Here is a 27,388-nt window from a genome sequence, read left to right on the forward strand (position 1 = left end):
ATACATTGCAAGTACTTTCCTAAAAGTTGTCATTTATCTTTGTTTCTGCCTGTTTTGGTTATGCGAACATTTTCAACTTTTACATAGTCCAATTTATCCCTGTTTTTCTGTATGGGTTCTAGGTTTATGTCAAAGGTTATCAAAATTTCTTTCCCATCATTTCTTTTGGTATCTTTGCTGTTTCACTTTATGTTCATTTAAACCTGTAATTCATCTGGATATTTATTCTGAAGTTGATGTGAGGGATGAATACAAGTTTATTTTTTCCAAATGTCTATGCTCTTTCCAAATACCACTTAACAGAAAAATCCATCTTTTCCCCCTTACCTGGGATGTCACCTTTATCATAAGTTAGTTTATATTTGATTCTACTGCTAAACTTTCTATTCTGTTCAAAGAATCTGTGTATTTATATCATATAAATAATTTTAATATCTGATCAGGACAGACCCTCACCCCCTATTATACTTTTCATATTTTCCTGATTTTTGCTTCTCTTTGAGATTTTTTTTTTAAGTTTATTTATTTGGGGGGTGGGGCAGAGAGAGAAAGAATTCCAAGCATGCTTTGCACCATCAGTGTGGAGCCGGAAATAGGGCTTGACCTGAGCCAAAATCAAGAGTCAATGCTTAACCAACTGAGCCACCCAGGCACCCCATTATTTTAAACATCAGTTTATTTAAGTCCCAAAGTCCTCACAAGAAAATTCCCATTGGTACATATACTGGAACCACATTAAAGATTAACTTAGGGAGAATGAACATCTCTATGATGTTGAGACTTCTCATTCAAGTACACGGTATGCTTTTCAATTTGTTCAAGCACTCCCTTTTAAATGCATTAAAAGCAGCATTTAAAAACTTTATACAGATGTGGCATGTATCTTGTTAAATTTATCCCAACGTGTTTTATCTTTTTATTATTATTCAATCTCTTAAGGCAGTTGCTTTGTTATCCATGTTATACTCAATCTTATCTTCCTTCTAATTTTTTTAAACTATTTTTTTTTCAAATGTTTATTTATTTTTGAGACAGAGAGAGATGGAGCATGAGTTGGGGAGGGGCAGAGAGAGAGGGAGACAGAATCCGAAGCAGGCTCCAGGCTCTGAGCTGTCAGCACAGAGCCGGAGGCAGGGCTCGAACCCACAGACCGTGAGATCATGACCTGAGCTGAAGTCGGACGCCTAACCAACTGAACCACCCAGGTGCCCCTAATTTAATATTTTTATGTTTATTTTTGAGAGAGAGAAAGACAGAGCGTGAGCAGGGGAGGGGAGGAGAAAGGAGACACAGATCCAAAGCAGGCTCCAGGCTCTGAGCTGTCAGTACAGATCCTGACGCGGGGTTCAAACTCATGGACTGTGAGATCATGACCTGAGCTGAAGTCAGACACTTAACCAAATGAGCCACCCAGGTATACCACATTTTTTCTTCTTCTAAATGTTAACTTATTTTGAAAGAGAGAGTGTGAAGGGGAGGGCAGAGAGAGACGGAGAGAGAGAGAATCCCAAGCAGGTTCTGGACTGTCAGTGCAGAGCCCCATGTGGGGCTCGATCTCACAACTGTGAGATCATGACCTGAACAGAAATCAAGAGTCAGATGCTTAACCAACTGAGCCACCTGTGAACCCCCCATCTTCTCCTATTATGGAGTAATTCCTAGTTGATCCTCCTGAATTATCACCTCACTGTAGATCTTGTTTCTTACTTTTAATTGTGCTGGCTAGTACCTCCACAACGCAGTTAAATAACAATGATAAGAACACCCTGATTTTGCTCTTGACTTTAACAGGAGTGTTCATAGCTAATAACTTATTAACCATTTACATGCAAAATAGCTAAAACATGGAAAAACAGGTCAGAAACATTTTAGAAGCTGAAAATAGCTATAATTATTATCACTGCCTCGGACTTACAGCACTTGACTTACACAATCCAAAGCCTTTTCAATTCAGAGGAGGCATAGTTACCATTTTCCATATTTCACAGAAGGAAAAAGAGAGATTTGGAAAAGGTAAGAATTGTGCTCATAGCTAAAGAGTAAAATTGACTGGTAGCCCTGGAATGGATGTGGTCTCTCTGTGCCCTGACCTGGGCTTCCTCCCAGGCCTTCAGAAGACATGGAAAAGATAAAAGCTTAGAAAGCTTCATTAAAAAAAATTTTTTTAAATGTTTTATATTTCAGAGAGAGAGAGAAAGAGAATGAGCAAGGGAGGGACAGAGAGAGATGGAGACACAGAATCCAAAGCAGGCTCCAGGCTCCAAGCTGCCAGCACAGAGCCCAACATGGGGCTCAAACTACTGAACCGCGAGATCATGACCTGAGCCGAAGTCGGACTCTCAACCGACTGAGCCACCCAGGTGCCCCAGGAAGCTTCATTTAACAAAGCATACAAAACTGATAAAAGCCTGCTGGATTCTGACTGGAACTATAATGAATTAGATAGATCGATATGGGAGAAAATGACTTCTTTTAATACTGAACTTTTGGGGCACCCAGGGTGGCTCAGTGGGTTAAGCGTTTGACTTTGGCTCAGGTCATGATACCATGGTTCGTGAGTTCAAGCCCTGCGTCGGGCTCTGTGCTGAAAGCTTGGAGCCTGCTTTGGATTCTGTGTCTCCCCCCTCTCTGCTCCTTCCCTGTTCATGCCTGGTCTCTCTCAAAAATAAATAAACATTATAAAAATAATTTATAATACTGAACTTACAGCTATACACATGATGAATCACTTCATTAATTTAGGTCTTTTTTGATTTCATTCAATCATTTCCTCAGAGGGGTGTGTGTGTAGAAGTCTTATACATCTTTTGTAAAATTTTTTAATTTTTTAATGTTTGAGAGTGAGAGAGCGCAAATGGGAGAGGGGCAGAAAGAGAGGGAGACTATATCCATAGTCTTATACAACTTTTTAAAATATTTATTCCTAGGTATGTAACATAAATGGTGTATTTTTAAACTTCAACTTTCTGTTCATTGACCACAAATAAAAGTATAGATAATCTTGGTATTTTCATTTATTAATTCTAAATGTTTGAGAGAGAGAGACTGCACATGAGTGGGAGAGGGGCAGAAAGGGAGAGAGAACCCGAAGCAGATCATGACCTGAGCCAAAAGCAAGAGTCGGATGTTTAATCAACTGAGCCACCCAGGCACCTCTCATTTATTAATTCTAATAGTTTATCCAAATACCTTTTCAATTTTCTATGTACCTAACAATCTCTTTGCAAAACCTGATTCTTTTAATTTTTCCTTTCTAATCTTTAAAAACCTTTTAATTTTCTTACCTTAGTAAGAACAGTTTTTCAATTAATGCAGCATTAAAAAAAACCTACTATAAAGAAAACAGAACTGGCAAATAAATTAGGAATTGACATGTTTCAGAAACCCAGGTTCCTGGAAATTTTATGATCCAAGTGCCTAGGCTGGAGGCACTTTCTGTCAGGTGTGGCCATGTTCATTCCTAAAAGCAACTTCTCTCTGGCTGTCTGATTACTATTTAAGTTACTGAAGGCAATGAACAAAAAGCATTAGTTAGCAAAACAGTACTGTCTCCTGAGTGAAATATGCCCATCAGGTCTACATTACAGAAGATGAGAAATGCACAAGCCGGGCTGAAATCCCATTTTGTGACCACTAGATCCATTTCCTTTTGGGGAATGCATCATCTCAAGATGAAGTAACCATACATCTCACTGCTTTCCTGGTATCCTGCCTAATAATACTAGCACCTCTTTTCACTCTCAAAAGCGTTCCAAACACCAGTACAGAAGTAGAAGTGAAAAGACCCAGGTTTTAGTTTTGGCCATGTATTGGACAGTAACTTCAATTTTCTGAGAATGACAGCATCTTTAGTATGGGGTCATGGTGAGAAATAAGTGAAAGCCTGGATATGTGGTTTATAAACTACAGAGTGCAACAAATTCTACTAAGCGTCTATAAAAAGGAATTACTCCAAATGATGTTTGGCTGTTTTCCAGAGTTCTAATAATGTCGATTCTGACAGCTTTTGTGGGCTTTTCTCCCATGTTTCTGTGAGGGAATGGCCCTCAAATCTTCCTACTTCACTATTTTCACTGACATCATTTGGAAAACTATTCCAAAAGATGGAGAGTAGCTGGTTTGTAAGTAAGCCGTAGTGTTAACTCTGGGCCGGAAGAAATGCAATAGCTGAAAATAATGACAGTATATGATGCACAGAACTACGTTTGAGCAGCAGAGTGTGTGTGAACACTCAGGATGACTGAATGGAAACCTCAGCACGAGCCCTGCACATTTCTGGATCAGGGACAGTAACATTGCTAGGGTTGAGTCCAAGAGACTAGAAGTCTTTCAACTCCTTCCCCCGAATCCTACCTTATTCTTACACATTCCCCATCCTGCAGCTGCAGGGACTCCTCCAGTGCATATGCTGGCCCACACAGCTGCTCTGCTCACACCCAGACAGGACTTCCCATCTGCTCCAAACTCCATCTGAGCACTGTCTAGTAGACCTACTGTGAGTGTGCCCCCAGGCACCTCAGGGGGCTCATTCTCTACCACACCCTCCTGGTCTGCCCCAGCCACCTGGCTTTCTTACTGTTATCTCAACCATGCCCAGCTACTTTGCCTTAAGGGCTTTGCATTTCATGTTTGCTGTGCCTAAAATGAGTAAAATCTCAGACACAGGCACACTTCAGAGATATTGCAGGTTCAGCTCCAGATCACCTCAATAAAGCAAATATCATAATAAAGTGATTGAAATGATTTTCTGGTTTCCATTAAAAGTAATGTTTACATTATACTGTAGTCTATTAGGTGTGCAATAGCATTGAGTCTAAAAAAACAATATATATACTGTAATTAAAAACCACTTTATTGCCACAAAATGCTAACCATCATCTGAGCTTTCAGTGAGTTGTAATCTTTTTTTTTTTTTAAGTAAACTCTATGCCCAACATGGGGCTCAAACTCATGACCCCGAGATCAAAAATCACATGCTCTACCGACTGAGCCAGCCAGGTGTCCCCATCTTTTTGGGGATAGAGGGTCTTGCTTCAATGTTGATGGTTGCTGATTGCTCAGGATGGTGTTTGCTAAAGGCTGGGGTAGCGGTGGCAATTTCTTAAAATATGACAACAGTGAAGTTTGCAACATCAGCAGACTCTTCCTTTCACAAATGATTTCTCAGTAGCACGTGATGTGATTTGATAGCATTTTACCCACAAACTTCTTTCAAAATTGGGAGTTAATCCTCTCAAATCCTGCTGATGCATTATCAACTAAGTTTATGTGATATTCACAATCCTTTGTTGTCATTTCAACAACCTTCACAGCGTCTTCACCAGGAGATTCTGCCTCAAGAAGCCACATTCTTTGCTCCTCCATAACAAGCAATTCCTCGTCCATTAAAGTTTTATCATAAGACTGCAGCATCTCAAATATAATAGCAATCAAGTTTGAAATATTGTGAGAGTTACCAAAATGTGACACAGGAACGTGAAATGAGCAAATGCTGCTGGGAAAATGGCGCCAACAGACTTGCTCCACACAGGGTTGCTGCAAACCTTCATTCTGTAACAAACCTAGCATCTGGGAAGGGCAATAAAGCAAAGCGCACTAAAATGAAGCATGCCTGTATTTGGGTGGTTTTCTCCCTGACTGCCTTCAGGGCTCTATTCACGTCACCCATCAGAAATGCTTTTGGTGACCACATTACCTACAAGACCTCCCCTCAACATTTTGCTCTATCCTCTTCCTCTGCCTTATTCTCATTCAGAGCTCTAATTACTATCTGATGTTCTATAGATTTAATTTTAATTTACTTACTGACTCTGGTCTGTTTACTGCTGTATACCTAGCACCTAGAGCAGTGCCTAACACAGGAGGAGTATTCAGTCAACTGTAGCAGAATCAATGTGATTAAATGAAAAGGCAGAAATACGTACCCAGAATACATGTCATGGGGCAGGTTTCTTCCAGATTACTCAGAAACACTTCTTTTTTGTAGAACATTTTTGTGGGCTCATGTTCTGTCTCTTCTGGGTGAATGAAGATAGGGCCATAAAAATATGCAGCTCCATCTCGGACCCATACCTTTTCAATTCTTGGGGGAAAAACGGAGAAATTCCATTAAAATGAATTGACAGGTTTCATTCTTGAAGGATTAATCTACCAAAAATTCTGCTAGCCAAAAACCTAATGATATTTACTCTTTAAAAAAAATAAAAATTTGAGAGAGAATGAGCGCGAGTCAGGGAGGGGCAGGGGAAGAGGGCGAGAGAATCTTAAGCAGGCTCCACACCCAGTACGGAGCCCGACATGGGGTCCATCTCACGACTGTGAGATCATGACCTGAGCTGAAATCAAGAGTGGGATGCTTAACCCACTGAGCCACCCAGGCGCCTCGATGATATTTACTATTTTAGAGAAGTTTCACTGACTATTTTGATAAAAAGACAATTTCTTTGATGTTTCGCCCTCTTTGAGCACAGGAGAAGATACTCAGAAAGAGAAACAAACATTTGGCTACTTATCTAAGGGGAAAACAATTTTTTTTTTTTAATGTTTATTTATTTTTGAGACAGAGAGAGACAGAGCATGAACGGGGGAGGGTCAGAGAGAGAGGGAGACACAGAATCTGAAACAGGCTCCAGGCTCTGAGCCGTCAGCACAGAGCCCGACGCGGGGCTCGAACTCACGGACCGTGAGATCATGACCTGAGCCGAAGTCGGACGCTTAACCGACTGAGCCACCCAGGTGCCCCAGGGGAAAACAATTTTAACACAATACTAAGGCATATCTCCCAGGTGTTTTCCCTGAGATGCTCATGGTGAAACAAAACTAAGCATCTGTCATTGGACTTGTCAGCCAAATACACACGCAAACCATCGATATTTGGGGTCAGCTCACATGAATGGCAGATATTCCTGTAAGGCAATGGTTGGTTCATGACTTTTGAGTGCCAAGAAATAAGAGCCCTTCACCCCTTGAGAATCTGACCAAAGCCAGATACTATCTCCCTAGAAAAAAATAAAAATTCACATGTGACTGCTATGTACTAGGAACTGTATCATTCCTCACAACCACCCCACCAGCTTGGTATTATGGTCTCCAATGTCTTGTGGTTCCTAACAAGAAGCAGTATCCTCATCTCAGTTACTGTTAACTCTACCTTCCAGTTCCTCAAGACAAGAGACAGAAGTTACCCTTGACTCCTTTCTCTCTCTCAGACCACACATCTCATTTATCAGAAATCCTATTAACTCAACCTTTTAAAACAGGGTCTGACTACTGGTCTGAGCCATCATCGTTTGCTGCCTGGATTACTGCAACAGCCAGCCTTCTAGCAGATCTCCTTGCTTCTCTTTGATCCTTTAAGTCTATTCTCAACAACCAGTAGGCAGAGCAATCTTGCTAAGAACTAATTCAGCTGTCACACTGATGCTTAAAAGAATCCAATGGTACTCTTTTTAATTCAGTGAAAGCCCAAGTGCCTACATCGGTCTCTGAGGTCCACAAGGGTTGCACTGTATGCCGTGGCCCTCATCTCCTATCTAACTCAACACGCTGCTTACTCCCCCTGTAACAAACTCTCCTGATTTGACAGGCCAGGAACGCTTCTCTCTCAGGTCTTTATCTTGCCTGTTCTCACTTCCCGGAAAGCTTTCCCCATGGATATTCACATAACTCACTCAGTTTCTTCGTTGACTCAACTATTAACTCTCAGTGAGGCCTATATACATCACCCTACTTAAACTTTTGCACTTCCTCACTGTGACCACGGCATTCCTGAGTGTTCTCATACTCTTATTTTTTCATGACCTAATGTACCTTACACTTTACTTTTTCATGATGTTTACTGTTTGTCTTCCCACTGGAACGAAGATCCCGGGCACTAAGAATGTTTGTTTTATTCACTAATGTAGCTTCAGAGCCTGGCAAATAGGTTTGTAATAAATGATTACTGAATGAGGAAAAAATGGAATGAGGAAACGGAAGCTCAGGGAAGTAAATCATTTGCCTAAGGACATGAAGCTAGCAGGGCTGGACTTACACCAGGATCTCTTGGAACCAACTACTACTCTTAACCACTATCCTCTACTGCCCAATTCTGTACCTGACTCCGTCACTGCTATTTTATGCCATGCAAACACTCTTCCATCCATTTACTTGTTCAACCAATATCTGAGCCCTTACTATGTTTCATGAACTGTATGCTTGAAGCAGGGAAGACAAAGGTGAGCAAAAAGACAGGGACCCTACTGTCAGGGCATTTGCAGTCTGGTATGGCAACCTGACAGTAAAATAACATGACAAGTGCTCTGAGAATACAAGGACACCTAATCCAGTCTGGAGGGTACAGGAGAAGCTTCCTTAAGGAAGTGTCATCTTAAATTGAAGCTAAAGAGAGTTCATCATGTGAGGTGGGCAGGGAGATTTCTGGGTTGAGAATTGAGTAAATGGTAAGAGAAGAAAAAAAAAGTTCACAAGAGGAATTTAAAGAAGCATGGCTAGAGACGAAAGCAGGGCAAGGGTGTTCAAGGAAGCTGGGGAAGTTAATAGGATTGCGGGGTGTGGGGGGGTTGATGATGACGTGTGTCTTCATCCTCAAGAGTGATGAATTTCCACTTGCTCCAAATCTCTCCGACCGAACTGCATCTTCGCTGCTTCAGTAACACTCACCTGCCCACACGTGGGCGCACCAGGCCATGGGACTTGATGAACACACAGTCACCAACCTTCAGCCACATGTCATTGTAACGGAGCTGCTCAAAGTAGTGGCAACCTGGCTCACCGTTTGACATTTCCACAGGGACATCTTCTTTCTCCTGTGGTAAAGGAAACTGGTTGAAGAGAGGCAGCTCATAATCAAGGAGTAGACAGAGAAGGTAAGAAAGGAAAATTGACTTTCCTTCATATTAACTTAGAAGAAAAAAATAACCATAAACATAAGTTTTGATGAAGATCAGAAACCAAAAGATTAGGGCACTGAAACCAAACTAAGTCTTCTCAAATAATGCATTTATTTTAAATTTCTAGTTAAGTTTCACAAAATGTTACTCCAAGATGCTTTTATTCCCCTAGTCCAGTGCAAAAAGAGCACCGGAGAGGACTTAGCAGCATTCAGGAGCAGCCTCACTCATGCGTTGCCATGGAGGATAAGGAGCAAATGCTGCATAAGCTTCCTCTTCACCACATTTACTGAGCTCTCAATGTCTTAGCATTAACAGCTGATAGATTTAAAATGATAATTTTGCTTTATTCTAGCATGGAAAGGAATAGTATAGCCTCTGTGATACAAACACATACTCTCAATTTTTAAATAAATTACAAGGTCTGTCACCTACTGGCTACTGTGACATTAGGCAAATTACTTGACCTCTTAGGCCTTAGTTTCCTCATCTGGAAAATGAAGACAGTGTGCCTATTACATGGGATTGTTAGGAAGCTTTAAGGATATTCTCCCCATTAACTACACAGAGCAATGCCTGACTTATGAAAAGCGCTTTAACAAACATTATTATTGTTTTATAGTGTTGGCAGAAAAAGGGAAAAAAAGAAAAACAAGTTCTGATCTGATGCAGATAGTGGGCACAGCACGAGGTGTTGTAAACATATTAATTTCAAAACATATAAAAGCTCCTCGAGGAAACCCCAGAACCACCAAGTTTTCTACTGCACCTCCCTGAGAGTATCTGAAACTTCAAACAAAAATCTCTCTTTCAGAAGGTCCAAACGGTTTGCTTCTTTCTTTACAACTATAAATGTGCAATCTAAATGCTCCTCCTGGAAAACCCTTAAGAATGAGATGTGCTGGATGAGGAACACCTGCAGGAAAGGGAGCTATAAAGTGACCCTTGAGAGTAAGAATAACTTTTTCTTTCAGGAATGGTCTGTTCTGAAGTTCTTTTCTTTTCTTTTTTTTTTTTTTTTTTTTTTTTCTGTAACGTCATCTTCCCGCCCAATGTGGGGCTTGACCTCACAATCCCAAGACTGAGAGCTGCATGCTCTACCTGCTGAAGGTATTCTTTTAAAAAGTTCCAGGAATGACCTGTTTTGGCCAGGCAGCATTAAAATAGATAGGAGACAAGAACAGAAAAAAAAAAAAGAAAAAAAAAAATGTGTGCACAGAGAGGATCCTGGGGACTTATGAATTTTAAGAAAAAATTGCTGGGGCGCCTGGGTGGCTCAGTCGGTTAAGCATCCGACTTCGGCTCAGGTCACGATCTCGCGGTCCGTGAGTTCAAGCCCCGCGTCAGGCTCTGGGCTGACTGCTCAGAGCCTGGGGCCTGTTTCAGATTCTGTGTCTCCCTCTCTCTTGCCCTCCCCCGTTCATGCTTTGTCTCTCTCTGTCTCAAAAATAAAAAAAAAAACGTTAAAAAAAAAAATTTAAAAAAAAAAAAAAAGAAAAAATTGCTAACTTGGACGTAAATTAAAAAACTAACTAATTAATTTTAAAAAAAGAAAAAGAAGAAATCTATGTTATTCCCACACTGGCTTCCTTTGGTATTTCTTATTCTTTCGTAATTAACGTCTCTACAATTCCCAGACATATTGGTAAAGTGTAAAAAATATCATGTTCTTTCCCAGGCTCCCTTTCTCTTGTAAAACTGTTAGGACACTGAAATGGACTCAAGGAATTCAATATTTTCCAGTTTTTATGTTAACAATATAAAAGTTTTACCTTTCTTGATTATATAAAAGAAGTACATTCATTGGCAACAAGTCAACATTACAGCATGTAAAACTTAAAAACAATCTTCTGTGATCCAACTCCAGAGATAAGCACCTAGTTTAGCACACAGCAGTATTTCATGCTGTTTTCATTTTCTCATTCATGTATGTAAATATACATTTTTCTTTGTTTTGAATAATGATGGAACTGCATCCCATTCTGCTGCCTGTTAATCATGAACATCCTCCTACCACAGGACTTGGAAAATTTTCCACGTGACATGTATAAACCTACTTCAATGCTTTCACTGGCCGTACAGCTGGCATGCTATGGATGTATGACAACTTACTCAATTCCTATTCATGGCATTTGAGTTTGGCCAAGGGTTTTGCTTTACAGGTAACACTGATGTCACTCCTTGTAGACAACCCTTTGGTGCGCCTGAGTACTGAGTTGGAACACATTCCCTGGCATCAAACTGTAGGGTCAAAGGGAATGCCATGGATGGGAGAGAAGTGTACTGCCCACACTCACATCAGGTGTGCCCAGTATTAGCAGTCTTTAGAACTCCTGACAATCTGCCAGGCATTTAAAAACATTTTACCTTTTTGGCTATCTTCCCTCTTACAAATCATCTATTTGGTCCTTTGCCTATTTTTCTAGTGTAGCTTTTTTCCTAGGTTTCCAAGAGCTCATTGTGTTAAAAATGGCAGTCCTTAGACTCTTTTATTAAACTAATGGATATTTTCCATTGTACACTGATAAAATGCCCCCCCCCCCTTTTATGGATACTGGATTTTATATCATGTATAGAATGGACCCATTCCAAGCTTATAAATACATACATACATACATAAAAGAATATAGGTAAATAATAGTAAATATGTTTATGTTAGCAACTAGTACTCTGTTTTTTGATCTTTTTGGAATATCAAGAGAGAATTCAGATGGGTTTTTTCCTTTCTTCTTTTTTTTCTTTTATTTTCAAATGGCTACCAGTTTTTCCAGTATCATTTGATTCCATCCTCTCCTGCTGATTTAAAATCCTACCTTTATATTCTAGATTTTAGTTGTGAAAAGCCTATTCCTTCCACTGACTGGTCCTGAGCTACTATCCCAATTTTTTAAAAATGTTGTTTTATAAAATACAATAGTACCTAGCAGGGCAAAGCACTTTGATTACTTTTCTCCCTTTTTTTCCTGGTAACTAACATGTTGATCCCTTCATAAGAATGCCAGCATAATTCTGTCAGGTTCCAAACACAAGTCTTTCATGTCCATAGACTGTTTCTCTTCCCATAGATTCCATATATTCCTTTTAAGGTTATTTCTTTTTTATTGTTGTTTGTTTAGAGAGAGAGAGAGAGAGAGAGAGACAGAGAGACAGAGAGACAGAGTGGAGTGGGGAGGGGCAGAGAGAGAATCCCAAGCAGGCTTCACGCTGTCAGCACAGAGCCTGATATGGGGCTTGAATTCACAAACTGTGAGATCATGACCCGAGCCGAAATCAAGAGTCAGACACTTACCCAACTGAGCCACCCAGCAGCGCTCCCAAGATTATTTCTTAATGAATCTTGTGGTTAAGATGAATCAGATATTTTCTTCTACATGACTTTCCTAACAGCTGCTAAAGCGTATTCAACATTTTTATCTTACTCTCAAAAGTCTTGTGAATTACTGTTTTGTTTATATAAGAAAGCTATTGACTTGTATATGGACTTTGAAATTCCTATTTGTTGAATTCTTGGTTTTCAAAACTTTAGTTAATTTCTCCCCCATTATCTGCAAAAAAAAGTTTTGCCTCTATTGTCAATATTTTTAGTATTTTGTTTGTCTGCATTGGCTACTTTCAGAAAAATATAGATAATAGTAGTAGAGCAAGCACGTTTAGGTGTGAGAAACAAATGTAATTTTAAAAAATCACTTTGAGGAAATATCCATCTAAAGACTTAAGTAAATGAAGACAGTTACTATACTTTATCAAATAATTTCTCCTTAGATCTATTAATGCAATGAAATGTTTTACTGAATTTTCCTAATTTTGACCAATCCTTGCATTTGTAGAATGAACTTCCACCTACTTGGTCATATTGTTCTTAAATAACTACTTTGATTTCATTTATAAAAATATATTTTCTCCGAGTATTTTTTGCATTAATATTCATAAGTTAGACTGAACTATAGCTTTTCCGGTTTTATTTTGTCAGGCTTTGAAATCAAGATTATTCTGGTTTTGTAAAATAACTGGGAAGTTTTCTTTGTTTTCTATGCTCTGAAAGAATTTAAACCATAGTATAATTATAGGTCTCTTAAAGGGTTAAAAGAACTCACCTACAGAATTATCTGATCTGAGTACTCTGTGATTAGCTCTCAAGACATTAAAAAAAATTTCTTCATGTTGTTGTCCACTTACGTGTTACACCTCTTCTTGATGCCACTTTAGTGATTTATATTGTCCTAGGAAATTATTCATTTTATTCAGGATTTCAATTTATTAACAAAATTTACAAGTCTTTAAATTTCTTCCACATTTATATGTCTGAGCTTAATTCTCTTCTTTTTTTTATTAGGAGAGTTGGTCATTTATTTCACTGGACTTGTCAAATGATTAGCACTTGGATTCACTTCTTTCTTTATTATTTGAGAGAGGGAGGGAGAGGGAGAGAGGACGTGAGCACATGCATGCACGTAAGCCAGCAGGAGAGAGGGGAAGAGGGGGAGAAACCGAATCTCAAGCAGGCTCCATGCTTAGTGTGGAGCCTGACACGGGGCTCAATCCCATGACCCTGAGACCATGACACGAGCTGAAATCAAGTCAATCGACTGAGCCACCCAGGCGCTCCTATTTAATTTTTTTTTAAAGTAGGCTGCATGCCCAACGGGGGACTTAAACTCATGACCCTGAGATCAAGAGTCTCATGCTCTACTCATTGAACCAGTAGGTGCCCCTGGATTTACTTTTCAGCTCTACTGTTGTTTTCTAAGTATTAATTTCTGTCTCTTTTATAGTTCCCTTCTTTCTGTTTATGTAAGGTTTTATGTTGTTGCTCTTTTTCTAATTCTGATTTTGAATGCTTTATTCATTTATTTTCTGGAATAGGTATTTTGAAGTGTAAAATTCTTTTCTGTGTGGCTTTTAGCTACATACCTTTTCCAAGTTAAAACTGTCTTCAGTTCGACTATCCTCTGAGTTGTCTGTGTTCTTCTCATCATCCCCTTTATCTGCATTTGCAAATACAGAGGCCACTCGGACCACAGGCAAGGGCACATCCCGAGGGACAAACCTCACTGAACTGATGGGCATGGTCCACAGTTTAATTTTCTTAAAAGATTTGGTTTTGGCAGAATACCGTGATTCACAGACAAAAACATCCTCATCTCGAAAGTTTTCTGGGCATAATTTAAAGTATTCCTGGGAGATATAATAAAATTAATAAGTTAGGTGAATATTCTGAAAACCAGTCAACCATAAAAACCAAAACCACACATCAATCAAGCAAACAAACAAAAGCTAAACTGTTAAGACTTTTTGACAGTTAACCACAAATAGTAAATGGCTAGAGATGTAGGAGCAATTTCTTGCTACAAAATAGCCTTATTAAATACACACCCTTTAGCTTATTTAAAAAAAATTTTTTTTAATGTTTATTTTATTTTTGACAGAGAGAGACAGAGCATGAGTGGGGGAGGGGCAGAGAAAGAGGGAGACCCAGAATCCAAAGCAGGCTCCAGGCTCTGAGCTGTCAGCACAGAGCCTGATGTGGGGCTCGAACTCACAGACCGTGAGATCATGACCTAAGCTGAAGTTGGACGCTCAATCGACTGAGCCACCCAGGCGCCCCCACACCCTTTAGCTTATTTAGCTTACCAACAGCCCTTCTGAAAATATATTAACATTTCATAATACAGCTATAACGTTCTTGAAAGCTTTGGGGCAGGGGTCAATGTGCCTGTATCAGATAGATACACAAAAAGTATACTTTATTACCTAAAAAAGCATACTGACAGTTTTCAGAAAATTATCTTTCAGAAAATGTCATCCTCAAAAATTAACCTCGCAGTATAAAAAAAACTTTAAGCTAACTGCATTCAACTATATGATGTAGGCAGCAAATGGTCTTCCATCATCATGATCAGATTACTTTCTTCCCAAATCTTTTACACACAGCCATACAGATACAGTTTAAAAAAAAAAAATCAAACGGTTTAAAACAGAGCTTCTAATTTGTAAATACTGATTTTTCCATGTTTGTAAATTTTATTTTCATGGAATGATTTGTACTTTGGGAACTAATGAGTTTCTTACCTTGACAAACATGACCACACATTTTCCTAGAATTTTACTAACAGGAACTTTATTGTAATAGTCACTCTTAAAAACTTCTTTTTCTAGAAATTTTCGTGTAGCCAGATGGAATGTTTCATTTGGCCGATAAAACCAACAGCCATACAACCATTTTTCACCTCAAAAACAAAAAGGGAGAGAGAGAGAGAGAGAGACAGAATTACCATTAACAGAAATCACACATTCTTTGCAAAACGAGCAAATTCTCCATCTATTCTCTTATGGCCCGAACCCAATGATGTGCTTTTTAAGCCACAGGTCCTTAAAATAATTATCTTAGAAGAAATGATACTTGAAAATAATGAAGTATAAGAAGGCCTAAAAAATGCTACTCTCCCTCTCACATGAAAAGATAGGTAATATACCAGATGAGGAGGGTGATGAGAGCTGCTCCACTCTGCCGGGGCCAGGACACGGCCAGGGATGCATGCTTAAGAAGGATACCACATACTAAAGGACGCAGTTAGCACTCAGGGCAAGGGATGCAAAGCTGAGGGAATTGGATTGCCTGGATCACATTTCTGCCTGCTTCTGGCTTCATTAACTCCTAAGGTAAAGGCAACTGTTCTAGGACACCTTTTTAAAATCAAATTCTAGGGGCGCCTGGGTGGCTCAGTCGGTTAAGCGTCTGACTTTGGCTCAGGTCACGATCTCGCGGTATGTGAGTTCGAGCCCCGCGTCGGGCTCTGTGCTGACAGCTCAGAGCCTGGAGCCTGTTTCAGATTCTGTGTCTCCCTCTCTCTCTGACCCTCCCCCGTTCATGCTCTGTCTCTCTCTGTCTCAAAAATAAATAAACGTTAAAAAAAAAAAAAAAATTTAAAATCAAATTCTAAGCCAAGGCACATGTCTCTCTATAATTTATTCTTCACTTGTGATTTATACCAGACTGGTTTTGCCAGAAGCAAAACGTGAGCCTTTAGTTCCTGTGAGTCTCTGCCATCCTCCAGAGTTTGGCTGACTGGTTTTAATAAACACCAGTGGAGCAAATGAATCTCAGCTTCACTTCAAGAAGATGCATTTCTTTTGACTCAATTGTACCACTCACTGGCCCAAGAGTGCTAGATCCCATGTTTTCATATAGTGGGTGCTTACTTATATTTACTGATACACTATAGAACAACTATTGTCTGAGTGACAGTTTTCTTCCTTGAGACCCAAGGAGGAGTAAAATAGTTACATGTCACCAATCTGTCCTTTGATTTAAAATGAACTTACCAGCAGAATCTTCCCACAGTCTCTCAATACAGACTATGTGTGGCTGCAGGCTGGCCTCCGCGGGCTCCACGTAGACGTAATCTCCAACATGGTACATGCTGTTCTTAAAGCTGCAGTCCTGGCTGTATGTGCGGTGTAAGCCTGAGAGGCCTGCAGTGCCTGAGGAGTCTTCACTCTTTTCAGCTTCTTAGGTGAAAAAGAAAAAAAGGTTCCCATTCAAAGCATGTTGGAATCAGACATAGGATTCAAACAACACATACTACTACATTTCATTCTTTTCTAGACCTTCAAGGTCTAGTGCCTTTTTGAATTATAACCGCCATTAATTTAAGTAAGTCCATAAATAAAGGATCTACAGAATAAAAATAACCACCTTAATAATAAATGCTCGAGACAGTCATTCTGGATAATAATGAAAGGTATAAAGAAGAAAATAGGTAGAAGGTAAAGAAGGTAAAGAAGAAAATAGATTACATGTAAATCATGTAATCTGGAAATAATCTCATATGTACTTCCTCTTCATCTTAATGCCTCTGAAAAAATTTTCCCTAAGTTACTCTATGGGTATGTCACAATTAATGGAATCTTAGAACTGAGAAAATACGAACATGCATATTATGCAATATAATGTGAACTATACATGTCTACACTAAAGACAGAACTGTGCAGTTCCCCTGAGATTAATGCTTTTCAATAGGACTTATTTTTGTTAAATAATACTTTTTAATGGCTCCCATACAAGCCATCATTTACAAATACCACAGGGTTTTTGTTTTTTAAGATAAAACTGTGCCCACATCTTTGATTACTTCTTTATGGTAATTTTCTATAAATAGGACAGCTAGAAAGAAGCATTTTAAATGTTTTTAATATGCCTATTCCAAACCAACCCCCCAAATTCTGTACCAATTTAAGTCCCTCACTGTGTGGCTACAGGGTCTGTTTCTCCATTCTCATGCTCCAACATTTCTAATTTTTTAAGTTTTGACAATATTGGTGGAAAATGTTATCTAGTATTCGATTAGTCAAATATAACAAATATAACATATAACATATACAAGAAATTCTGTAACATATACAAGAAATTCACAAGGTACTTGAGATTATACACCAACAAGAACATGGTCAACTGTATGGAAAAGGACAGAGAGAGTACAAAACCCCCAAATTCTAGAGACAGGAAACAGGATGATAAAACAACTCAGCTGAAAATATGAAAAAGGATGATTTAGAGGGCAGAGTCCTGAGCCATAAAGGACTATTTCTAGGCCTTGAAACCTAATGGTTCTGCCTCGCTGGATTTCAAGATTGCTTGGAATTGAAGACACTTTCCCTTCCATTTCTCCCTTTCTCAATGGGAACGTCTCTTAATTATTATTCTATGCATGTCCCATCAATGTATTGTAGGAGCAAAGGACTTGTTTTTGGTTTCATAGGTCCACAGAGGGAGAGGAACTGTGTCCCAGGATGGGTCACACCCAGAGCCTCACCTATATATACCAACTTAAATGATTTAATTAAAAAAATTTTTTTAACATTTATTTATTTTTGAGACAGAGAGAGACAGAGCATGAACAGGGAAGGGGCAGAGAGAGAGGGAGACACAGAATCTGAAACAGGCTCCAGGCTCTGAGCTGCCAGCACAGAGCCCGACACGGGGCTCGAACTCATGGACCGTGAGATCATGACCTGAGCTGAAGTCGGATGCTTAACCGACCAAGCCACCCAGGCACCCCTTAAATGATTTAAATAGTAAGATTGGAGGCTTTTGAGCTCATAAAGCTGATAATATTTAGATAAGATTTTGATACCCGCCAGCAGGGTGTTATTGCAACAAATAACTAAGAAATATGAAGCGACTTTGGAATTGGGCAGTAACAGAAACTGGGAGAATTTTGAACAGAGCAAAGGCCTCAGTTGCCTTGCATAGACTATGGTAGAGAAACGGACATTAAAGACTTGGCAGTAGAAGGCTCAGGTGGAAATGAAAATGTTACTGGAAAGGGGGTCCTTGTTACACAGTGGCAGAAAGCTTAGCAGAACTATGTCTGCAATTACTTGGATTCTGGCCTCCTGGGCTGATCTTTGGTTATCTTTCTCCTTCTTTGTTCATTTGTTGTTCTGCTACCTCTTGAGATTTCTTCCACTTCATCTTCTAATCCTTCTCTAAATGATTCCTTTCTGCTATCATTAAAAATATATATATTTATTTATGTATGTACGTATTTCTTTATTTTTAGGAGAGTGCAAGCAGGCGAGGGGCAGTGAGGGGGACAGAGGACCTGAAGCAGGCTCTGTGCTGACAGCAGTGAGCCTGATGTGGGGCTGGAACTCACGAACCGCAAGATCATCACCTGAGCCGAAGTCAGACGTTCAACTGACTGAGCCACCTGGGGGGCTCATTAAAAAAATTTTTAAACGAATCAATTTGACATATAACAATGTGTAAATTTAAGCTGTACAACCAGTTACTTCAATACACTTATATATTGTTGCCACTACAGTGACACTTACCACATTACTTAATCATAGTACAGTACTATTGGCTATATTCACTTTACTGTGCATTAGCTCTCCATGGCTATTTACCACTCCTTACAAGGTTGTACCCTTAAACACCCTCACTCTTATCGCCTCACCCCACTCTATTGTTTTTATTCAAAGGGGACCTTATTTAAAAAAAAATTTTTTTTAAGTTTATTTATTTTTGAGAGAGAGAGAGAGAGAATGCAAGCAGGGGAGGGACAGAGAGCGGGAGAGAGAGAGCATCCAAAACAGGCTCTGCACTGTCAGTACAGAGTCTGATGTGGGGCTCGAACCCAAGAACCGTGAGATCATGACATGAGCTGAACTCAAGAGCCAGGTGCTCAGCCAACTGAGCCACCCAGGCGCCCCTCTGCTATCATTTTTTAAAAACAGTTGCATTGAGGGCGCCTGTGGCTCAGTCAGTTAAGCATCCGACTCTTGGTTTCAGCTCAGGTCATGATCTCAGGGCTTCTTCGTGAGTCTGAGCTCCATATCAGGCTCTGTGCTGGCAGTGTGGAGTCTGCTTGGGATTCTTTCTCTCTGCCCCTTCACCACTTGTGCTGTCTCTGTCTCTCTCAAAAGTAAATAAACTTAAAACAAAAAAAGTTTCATTGAGATATAATTTACACAACATATACATACAATTCCCCTACTTCAAGTGTGTAATTCAGTTTCTTGGTATGTTACTAATTTAAAAAAGTGTGATAATATACCACATAAAATTTGCCATTTTTTGACCATTCTTAAGCACGTATTTCAGTGGCATTAATTACATTCACAATGTTGTGCAGTCAGAACCACTTCTATTTACAAAACTTTTCATTTCAAACAGAAACTCTGTAACCATTAAGCACATTTCTCATCCCCACCAGACCCTGGTAACCTCTATACTACTTTCTGTCTCTATGAATTTGCTACTCTAGGTACCTTATGTAAGTGGAATCATACACTATTTGTCCTTTCATGTCTGGCCTATTTCAGTTAGCATAATGTTTTCAAGGTTGATCTGTGTTGTAGCATGTCGTTATCACCATTTCATTACATTTTATGGGGGAATAACACTCTATTGTATGTATATGTACCACATTCATCCGTTGTTAATGGACATTTGGGTTGTATCTGTCTTTTGCCTCTTGTGAATAATGCTGTTCTGGATATTGGTATACAATTATGTGCAGGAGTCCCTGCTTTCAGTTCTTTGGGTATACACCACGAGTGGAACTAATGGATCACATGGTAATTCAATAATTACCTTTGTAAGGAATTGCCAAACTGTTTTGCCATAATGGCGGTACCATTTTACATTCCCACCATCAATGTATAAGGGCGCCAATTTCTCCACATCCTCAACAACACTTGCTGGTTGTTGTTTGTTTGTTTTTTATAACAGCCATCCTAAAAAGAAGTGGTATCTCAATGTAGGTTTGATTTGCATTCCCCTAACGATTAATGATATTGAACATTCTTCATGTGATTACAGCCATCTGTACAATTTCTTTGGAGATAGGTCTGTTTCCATACTTTGCCCAGTTTTGAATTGTTTTGTTACTGAATTTACATATCCTGGACATCAGACTCTTATCAGATGTATGATTTGTGAATATTTTCTCTCATTCTGTTGGTTTGCCGTATTTTCAATTTCCAAGAAATTTTCTGTTCTGTGACTATTCGTTTTTATGGCCTCCTGTTTTTATTTTATGGATGCAGTAGCTTGTCATCTCTCTGAAGGTCTAAATCTTTATCAGTTTTTTTTTAATGTTTATATATTATTTATTTATTATTATTATTATTTTTAATATTTATTTATTTTTGAAAGAGAGAGGGAGAGCACAAGCAGGGGAGAGGCAGAGAGGATCTGAAGCAGGCTCTGTGCTGACAGCTGAGAGCCCATGTGGGGCTCAAACTCATGAACCCCGAGATCATGACCCGACCTGAAGTCGGATGCTCAACTGACAGAGCCACCCAGGTGCCCCTAAATGTTTATTTTTGAGAGAGAGAGGGAGAGCATGAGCGGGGGAGGGCAGAGAGAGATGGGTACAGAGGATCTGAAGCAGGATCTGAGCTGACAGACAGCTGACAGCAGACAGCCGGGCATGGGGCTCACACAAACTGTGAGATCATGACCTGAGCCGATGTGCGATGCTCAACCGAGCCACTCAGGCACCCGTTTTTGTTTTGTTTTTAAAAATTTTCTCCATCTGCCTTGTTTTTTTCCAAGGTCCTTTTTCTCTTTTTGTTTTGTTCTCTATCTTACATCTTAGAGGTTTGCCTTAAATATTTGATCCTATTTAAATTAAGTACCTGCTCCTATTTAAAAGCAAAATACTAAAAAAACTGACTAGAAGCTCTTTATGTACATAATTTTGCCCCACTGCCTGATCCATTTCTCAAGAGAAAAATCTCCTATTTCAAAACTAGAAGCCTGACTGCCAGCATTCTTGGAGCAAAAGAGTTACAAGGGGTCTCACTACTTAGTATAAACCCTCTTATGACCCCCCTCTTCAGAACTGTACCTCTAACCTTTCAGTATGCTGCTGTCTCTCAGACTAGACTCTTGAAGGCAAACAGTCACAGGAAAGGTTGGTAAGTGATCTGGTGGTTGAACTCAAATTTAGAGTTAACTAATCCTCCTGTTTTCAGCACCTCCATTTGTAGAAGTACCTGGTGCTCTAATCCCTGCACCATTCTAGACAGGAATTGGCCTACTTAAGGTCTTCATCTGATGCCAGCACTGAAGTCAGTGTTAGCAACCTACTCGTACATTTTCTAGCTCCCAAATTCCCATTGCCACCATCTCCTTTTCAATGGTTTCCCTTCTTTTTTTTTTTTTTTTTTTTTGAGGGAGGGGAATGTTTTACATTTATGTCTTTTGTTTTGCTTTAAAATCCATTTTCCATCATTTTAGAGGTGTTTTGGGATGTACTAGTAGTACGCATCTGTACAACCTGCCACATTTAGGTGACAAGTCCTTCATATTGTTTTACTTTTGCTTACTTACCTTTGAGTACTTAGTTCTGGTAGTTAATACAAAAACACGGTGTGTGAGATCTTCTCGTTTCCCTCAATTTTCATCATTATTAAGAAAACTCCTCTTATGGCTTAAAGGCAGAGAAGAATGACTGACACACACAACCACTACACTACTTTCTGGTGATTGCTGTCTTTTTAATATTCATTAAGTAACTCAACATAGGATGATCTGAAGCAGACTACAGTTGTCTCATGGCTAGTAATAACTAGTTACAATAACCCTCTGGGTCCCCTTTCTTAGTCCTTCCAGTGTTAACTTCACATTCTATGGCAAACACCACTTCTTACCTACTTCCAGTTACACTGCTGGGAAATACAGTCCCTGAGTTGGTATATATAAAAAAGAAGTATTAACAGAGCTGGTCTTGGCAGCCTTAGAAAGTAGCTTTGGGCAGCAGGGCTCTGGTTCCTCTCATCAACAAAGGCCTGCAGGCTCCTGAGATAGGCACAGTGATGGGAAAGGAAAATCTCCTACATATAGATTTTTTTTTCTTTTCTAAGTTTTTGTTTTTGTTTTTTTTTTTTTAATGCTTATTTTGTGTGTGTTTGTGTGGGGGAGAAGAGAGAGAGGAGAGGAGAGGAGAGGAGAGGAGAGGGAGGAGAGGACAGGAGAAGAGAGGACAGGACAGGACAGGAGAGGAGAGGAGAGGACAGGAGAGGAGAGGACAGGAGAGGAGAGGAGAGGAGAGGAGAGGAGAGGAGAGGAGAGGAGAGGACAGGAGAGGACAGGAGAGGACAGGAGAGGAGAGGAGAGGAGAGGAGAGGACAGGAGAGGAGAGGACAGGACAGGAGAGGACAGGAGAGGACAGGAGAGGACAGGAGAGGAGAGGGAGAATCCTAAGCAGGCTCCATGCTCAGCATGGAGCCCAACGTAGGGCTTGAGGTAGGGCTCAAACTCACGTACTGTGAGATCATGATCTGAACAGAAATCAAGAGTCAGACACTTAACCAACTGAGCCACCCAGGTGCCCCTCCTGGGGCACCCCTCCTGTCTTTTTATATGGCTTTGCTTTTCTACCACATGTCTTCTTCACAGACTAAGTCACTGGAAATATTTCCTGGTAGCAAAGGATCAATCAAGGGTAGTGACCAATAATCTTTAAAATGTCAGTATTGGGGTGCCTGGGTCCATTAAGTGTCCGACTTTGGCTCAGGTCATGATCTTGCAGTTCGTGAGTTCGAGTCCCACAGCAGGCTCTATGCTGACTGCATAGAGCCTGGAACCTGTTTCAGATTCTGTGTCTTCCTCTCTCTGCCCCTCCCCTGCTCATGCTCATGCTCGGTCTCTCTCTCTCTCTCTCTCTCTCAAAACTAAATACATTTAAAAAAAAGAAAATGTCAGAACTATTTTTTCTCTAGAATGTACGAGGATTACATAATGGGTTCATGTATCATTACTAATCCACCATGAAGCAAGATAGGTGTCCTAAGTTCCTGCTCCTCTATTAGATCCAAGGCCCAAGAAGCAGTAAGTCCCACAACTAAGTGTGCATCAGAACCACCTACGGGGCTTGTTAAAACATAGACTCTGCCTTCAGAGTTTCTGAGTCTGTAGGTCTGGAGTGGGACCAGAGAACGTGTATTTCTAACAAGCTCTCAGGTGATGCTGATGTGATGCTGCTTGCCTTTAGGTCACATTTTGAGAACTGCCTCAGTAATTCAAGAAGCCACTGTTGCTAATTTTGTATCACCAGATAAAGTAAAAAAAATCCCAAGTATAAGAAATTTTGTCAGTAGAAACAATGTGAATCGTCCTAAATGTCATACCCATTACAGCACTGGCATTTTCTGTTTTCTCTTTCACTGATTTCCATTCTGATCTTTAGTATTTCTTTTTTTTTTTTTTACGTTTATTTATTTTTGAGACAGAGAGAGACAAAGCATGAACGGGGGAGGGTCAGAGAGAGGGAGACGGGGGAGGGTCAGAGAGAGGGAGACACAGAATCTGAAACAGGCTCCAGGCTCTGAGCTGTCAGCAAAGAGCCCGACGCGAGGCTCGAACTCACAGACCGTGAGATCATGATCTGAGCCGAAGTCGGCCGCTTAACCGACTGAGCCACCCAGGCGCCCCTGATCTTTAGTATTTCTACTTCAAGTGTGATTGGCTTTTCTTTTGCTAACTTCCTGAGATGCAAACGTAGACTTATTTTAGCTCTTTATTCCTTTCCTGGTATATGTATCTAAAGCTGTAAGTTTCCTTTCACAAACTCCTTTAGCTATATCCCATAAATTTTAATATACTGTGTTTTCATTTGGGTTCAGTTCAAGATTTTCCTAATTGTCCTTGCAATATCTTCTATGATCCACGGATTATTTAGAAGTGTACTGCTTCATTTTCAAATATTTGGGGATTTTCCAGCTTTCTTTCTTTGCTGATTTCTAGTCTAATCCCATTGTGTTCAGAAAACTGGGTATGATTTCAATCCTTTTAAATCTTCTGAAACTTGCTTCATGACCTAACATATGGTCCATCCTTGAGAATGTTCCATGTGTGCTTGATAAGAATGTGAATTTTGCAGTCCTTGGGTGCAGGTTTCACATCTCAGTCAGGTCAAGCTGGTTGACAGTCCATCTTAGTCAGCTCAGGCTGCTATAAAAAACCTACCACAGCCAGGGTGGCTTAAACAGCATTGATTTCTCATAGTTCTGGGGGGTAAGAAATCCAAGATCAAGGTGCCACCAGACGTAGTTTCTGGTGAGAAGTCCGCTTTCTGGTTCATGGACAGTTGTCTTCTTGCTCTTCATCCCCTTATAATGGTAATGAGCCCATTGTGGTGGCTCCACCTCTATGACCACATTCAATTACCTCCTAAAGGCCTGACCTCCAAATACATCACACAGGAGATGAGGCTACAATATATGAATTTTGGGGAGACAAACTTTCAGTCCATATTCAAGTCTTCTGTACTTTTTGCTAGTTGGTCTATCAATTGCTGAGAAAAGAGTATTGATTTTTGGTGTACTTGGTCTATCATTGCTGAGAAAGGAGTATTGAGACTTAATTGCTAAACAATTTCTCTTTTCCATTATGGTCAGTTTTGCTTTATGTATTTCCAGGCTCCATTGTTAGGTGTATATACATTTATAAATATTGTATGTTCCAATGTCCCCACCCTTTTAATATTATGAGATATCCCTCTTTGTTTTCAGCAATATTTCTTCTCTTAAAGTCTATCTGAGGGATGCCTGGGTGGCTCAGTCAGTTAAGCATCCGACTCCTGGCTTCACCTCAGGGCATGATCTCAGAGTTCATGAGTTCGAACCCTGGGTCGGGCTCTGTGCTGCCTGTGCAGAGCCTTCTTGGGATTGTCTCTCTCTCCCTCTTTCTCTGCTCGTTCTCTGTTAGTGCTCGCTCTCTTTCAAAATAAATAAATAAACTTAAAAAAAAAAAGTCTATTGATGTTAATACAGCCATTCCAACTCACTACAGTTACTATCTGCACGGTGTATCTTTCCCCCTCCTTCTCCTTTCAACCTATTTGTGTTTTCGAATCTAAAATGAGTTTCTTACACACAGCACAGAGTTGGATCTCTTAAAATTCAGTCTGTATTTTGATTGGAGTGCTTAGTCTATTCGCAACATATAATAAAATTATTGCTATGACTGAATTCACATCTACCATTTGCTACTTTTTTTTTTTACATGTCTTACGTTTTTTGTTCCTCTTTTCCTTCCTTACTGCCTTCTTTTAAGCAAGTATTTCTGGTGTACCATTTTAATTCTATGTTGGATTTTTATTGCTATTTGTTTTTAGTGGCATTCCAGTATGCATCTTTCACTTATCACCATCTACTTCAGGTTAATACTGACTTGATTTTGTTAAATAGTGCAACTTTGCTCCAAAATAGCTCTATTCCTTTGTGCTACTACTGTTCACATACATTACTTCTATAAATGTTGTAAACCTAAAATTGATGATGCAACTATTTCTTTAAACAATCTAATGTTTTCTAAAGAAATTAAGAAAAGAGAAAAAATATATAGTGTTCTATATTTACCCACATATTTACCATTTCCACTACTCTTCAGTCCTTCTTGTGGATTTGAGTCAACCATCTGGTGGTATTTTCTTTTGGCCTGAAGCTCTTCCTTTAGGATTTCTTATAGGGAAGATCTGGCAGCAGTGAATTCTGTTTCTATTTATCTAGGAATGTCTTATTTCAGCTTCATTTTTGAAAGATGGTGTCACTGGATATACAATTGTTGGTTCAGTTTTTGTCCCTTTCAGCACTTTGAATATCGTGTCACTGCTTTCTGGTTTCCATGATTTCTTATGAACCATTATCATATTTCTGTTTTCTTGGACCTGAGAAGTTTTGCTACCTTCACAGTTTTCTCTTTCAGTAGTTTATGGTGTACCTAGATGTGGTCTCTCTGTGTTCTCTTAGTGTTCTTAGAGCTGTAGGTTAATATTCTCCATCAAATTTGAAGTTTTCAGCCATTATGTCTTCAGGTATTTCCTCCCGCTTTCTTTCTCTTCCGTCGAGACTCCCAATATAAGTATACTAGAATACATGGCATGAGGGTTTGCTACTAAGTCTGCTTAGCTATGGGTCAGCCAATGATTTAGGTGAAGACTGTCCTCAAACACTTAAAACTTTTAAGGATTCACCTTCCAATGACTGACGTGCATGTGGCTTGGGGGACCCACTCAAAGCTGTAACCAATGTCCAAGGACCGCTTGCATTTTGCTTGCAAAATGGTTCTCCTAGCTCCTTTGCACAGGCATGGTTTCCCAGTCAGCCAAGAACGTGTGAGAGCTAGCTCACTCCTCTATGGCTGACTTCCAGGATAGTCCTCACCCTCAACTGTAATGTTGGCCCGTTTATCTCTGCATCGACCACTTTTAGCTGGCAAAGACATCCCCTGCCCATACACTCTAGCCATCCTGAATCAGTACATCTCCTCTGGCAGAAAAGTCGCTGGGTCTTGCAGATAGCCTTATGCTGGTAAATTATTCTCACCAACCAGGTTCCCTTCTCGTCTTTGCATATGCCACTGCTTATGAGAATTTGCTTCAAATCAACTTTGTTTTCTGGCCTAAGGAAAAAAAAGCCCTAAGGAGCAGATGTGATGTTGAAACTAATGTAACTCTCAGAAAATCACATAGTCTAGGTATCTATGTGAACTCAAATTTTACAAGATATGCACCTGAAACTAATGTAACGTTGTGTGTCAACTATGCTCAAAAAAAAAAAATAATAAATAAATAAAAAGATAGCTATCTAATGAAAATAAATAAAAATAATGATAAAAACTTTACAAGAAATGATCAAAATTTTTTTCATTACAATAATGCTTCTTAATATTCTGAGTAAAAAAGCTATTTTACCAGGTTTAATATAAATCATTTTTCTTAAACAGAAGCTATTTGCTGCATTTCAGGTAAATTCATTTTGTAGTTTTCAAACATAATGACTTATATTCAACTTCCTTTCTTTTAGCCATGTAAGGATTAAGCACCTTGGTTCCTGACACACTTCTTTATGAGACCTTATATCATCTTCTCAAATCATGTAAATAGATGGTAAAAGCAAACAGTCTCTTCTTTTCTGAAGAAATGTGCTTTTTTTTTTTTTTTTTAACATTATCTTCTCCCTGACGACCCGGTTAAGGT

General features: G+C 39.6%; 2 protein-coding genes and 1 non-coding gene across 18 annotated transcripts in view; 1 reads left to right on the plus strand and 2 right to left on the minus strand.

The window, feature by feature from the left end:
- Positions 1 to 27,388, minus strand: part of PBRM1 (polybromo 1) — a 117,077-nt gene that overhangs the window by 19,272 nt on the left and 70,417 nt on the right. For 14 of the 16 annotated variants that reach the window (XM_042929608.1, XM_042929610.1, XM_042929621.1 and 11 more), the window contains 5 exons: positions 16,215 to 16,400; positions 14,961 to 15,118; positions 13,803 to 14,066; positions 8,662 to 8,807; positions 5,925 to 6,082 (listed from right to left, as the gene is read on the minus strand). In XM_042929608.1, coding sequence (XP_042785542.1) covers positions 5,925 to 6,082; positions 8,662 to 8,807; positions 13,803 to 14,066; positions 14,961 to 15,118; positions 16,215 to 16,400 — 912 coding nt within the window. Of the gene's footprint in view, positions 1 to 5,924; positions 6,083 to 8,661; positions 8,808 to 12,149; positions 13,286 to 13,802; positions 14,067 to 14,960; positions 15,119 to 16,214; positions 16,401 to 27,388 lie in introns of those variants that run through there. The other 2 variants (XM_042929614.1, XM_042929623.1) reach the window with 2 other exon arrangements.
- Positions 1 to 27,388, plus strand: part of GNL3 (G protein nucleolar 3) — a 113,782-nt gene that overhangs the window by 4,157 nt on the left and 82,237 nt on the right. The window lies entirely within an intron of this gene.
- On the minus strand, positions 4,928 to 5,000 carry TRNAK-UUU. Its single transcript has one exon. It is a non-coding gene; the product is annotated as a tRNA-Lys (tRNA).

This window comes from Panthera leo, chromosome A2 (assembly GCF_018350215.1).
Source record: "Panthera leo isolate Ple1 chromosome A2, P.leo_Ple1_pat1.1, whole genome shotgun sequence".
Taxonomy (NCBI): Eukaryota; Metazoa; Chordata; class Mammalia; order Carnivora; family Felidae; genus Panthera; species Panthera leo.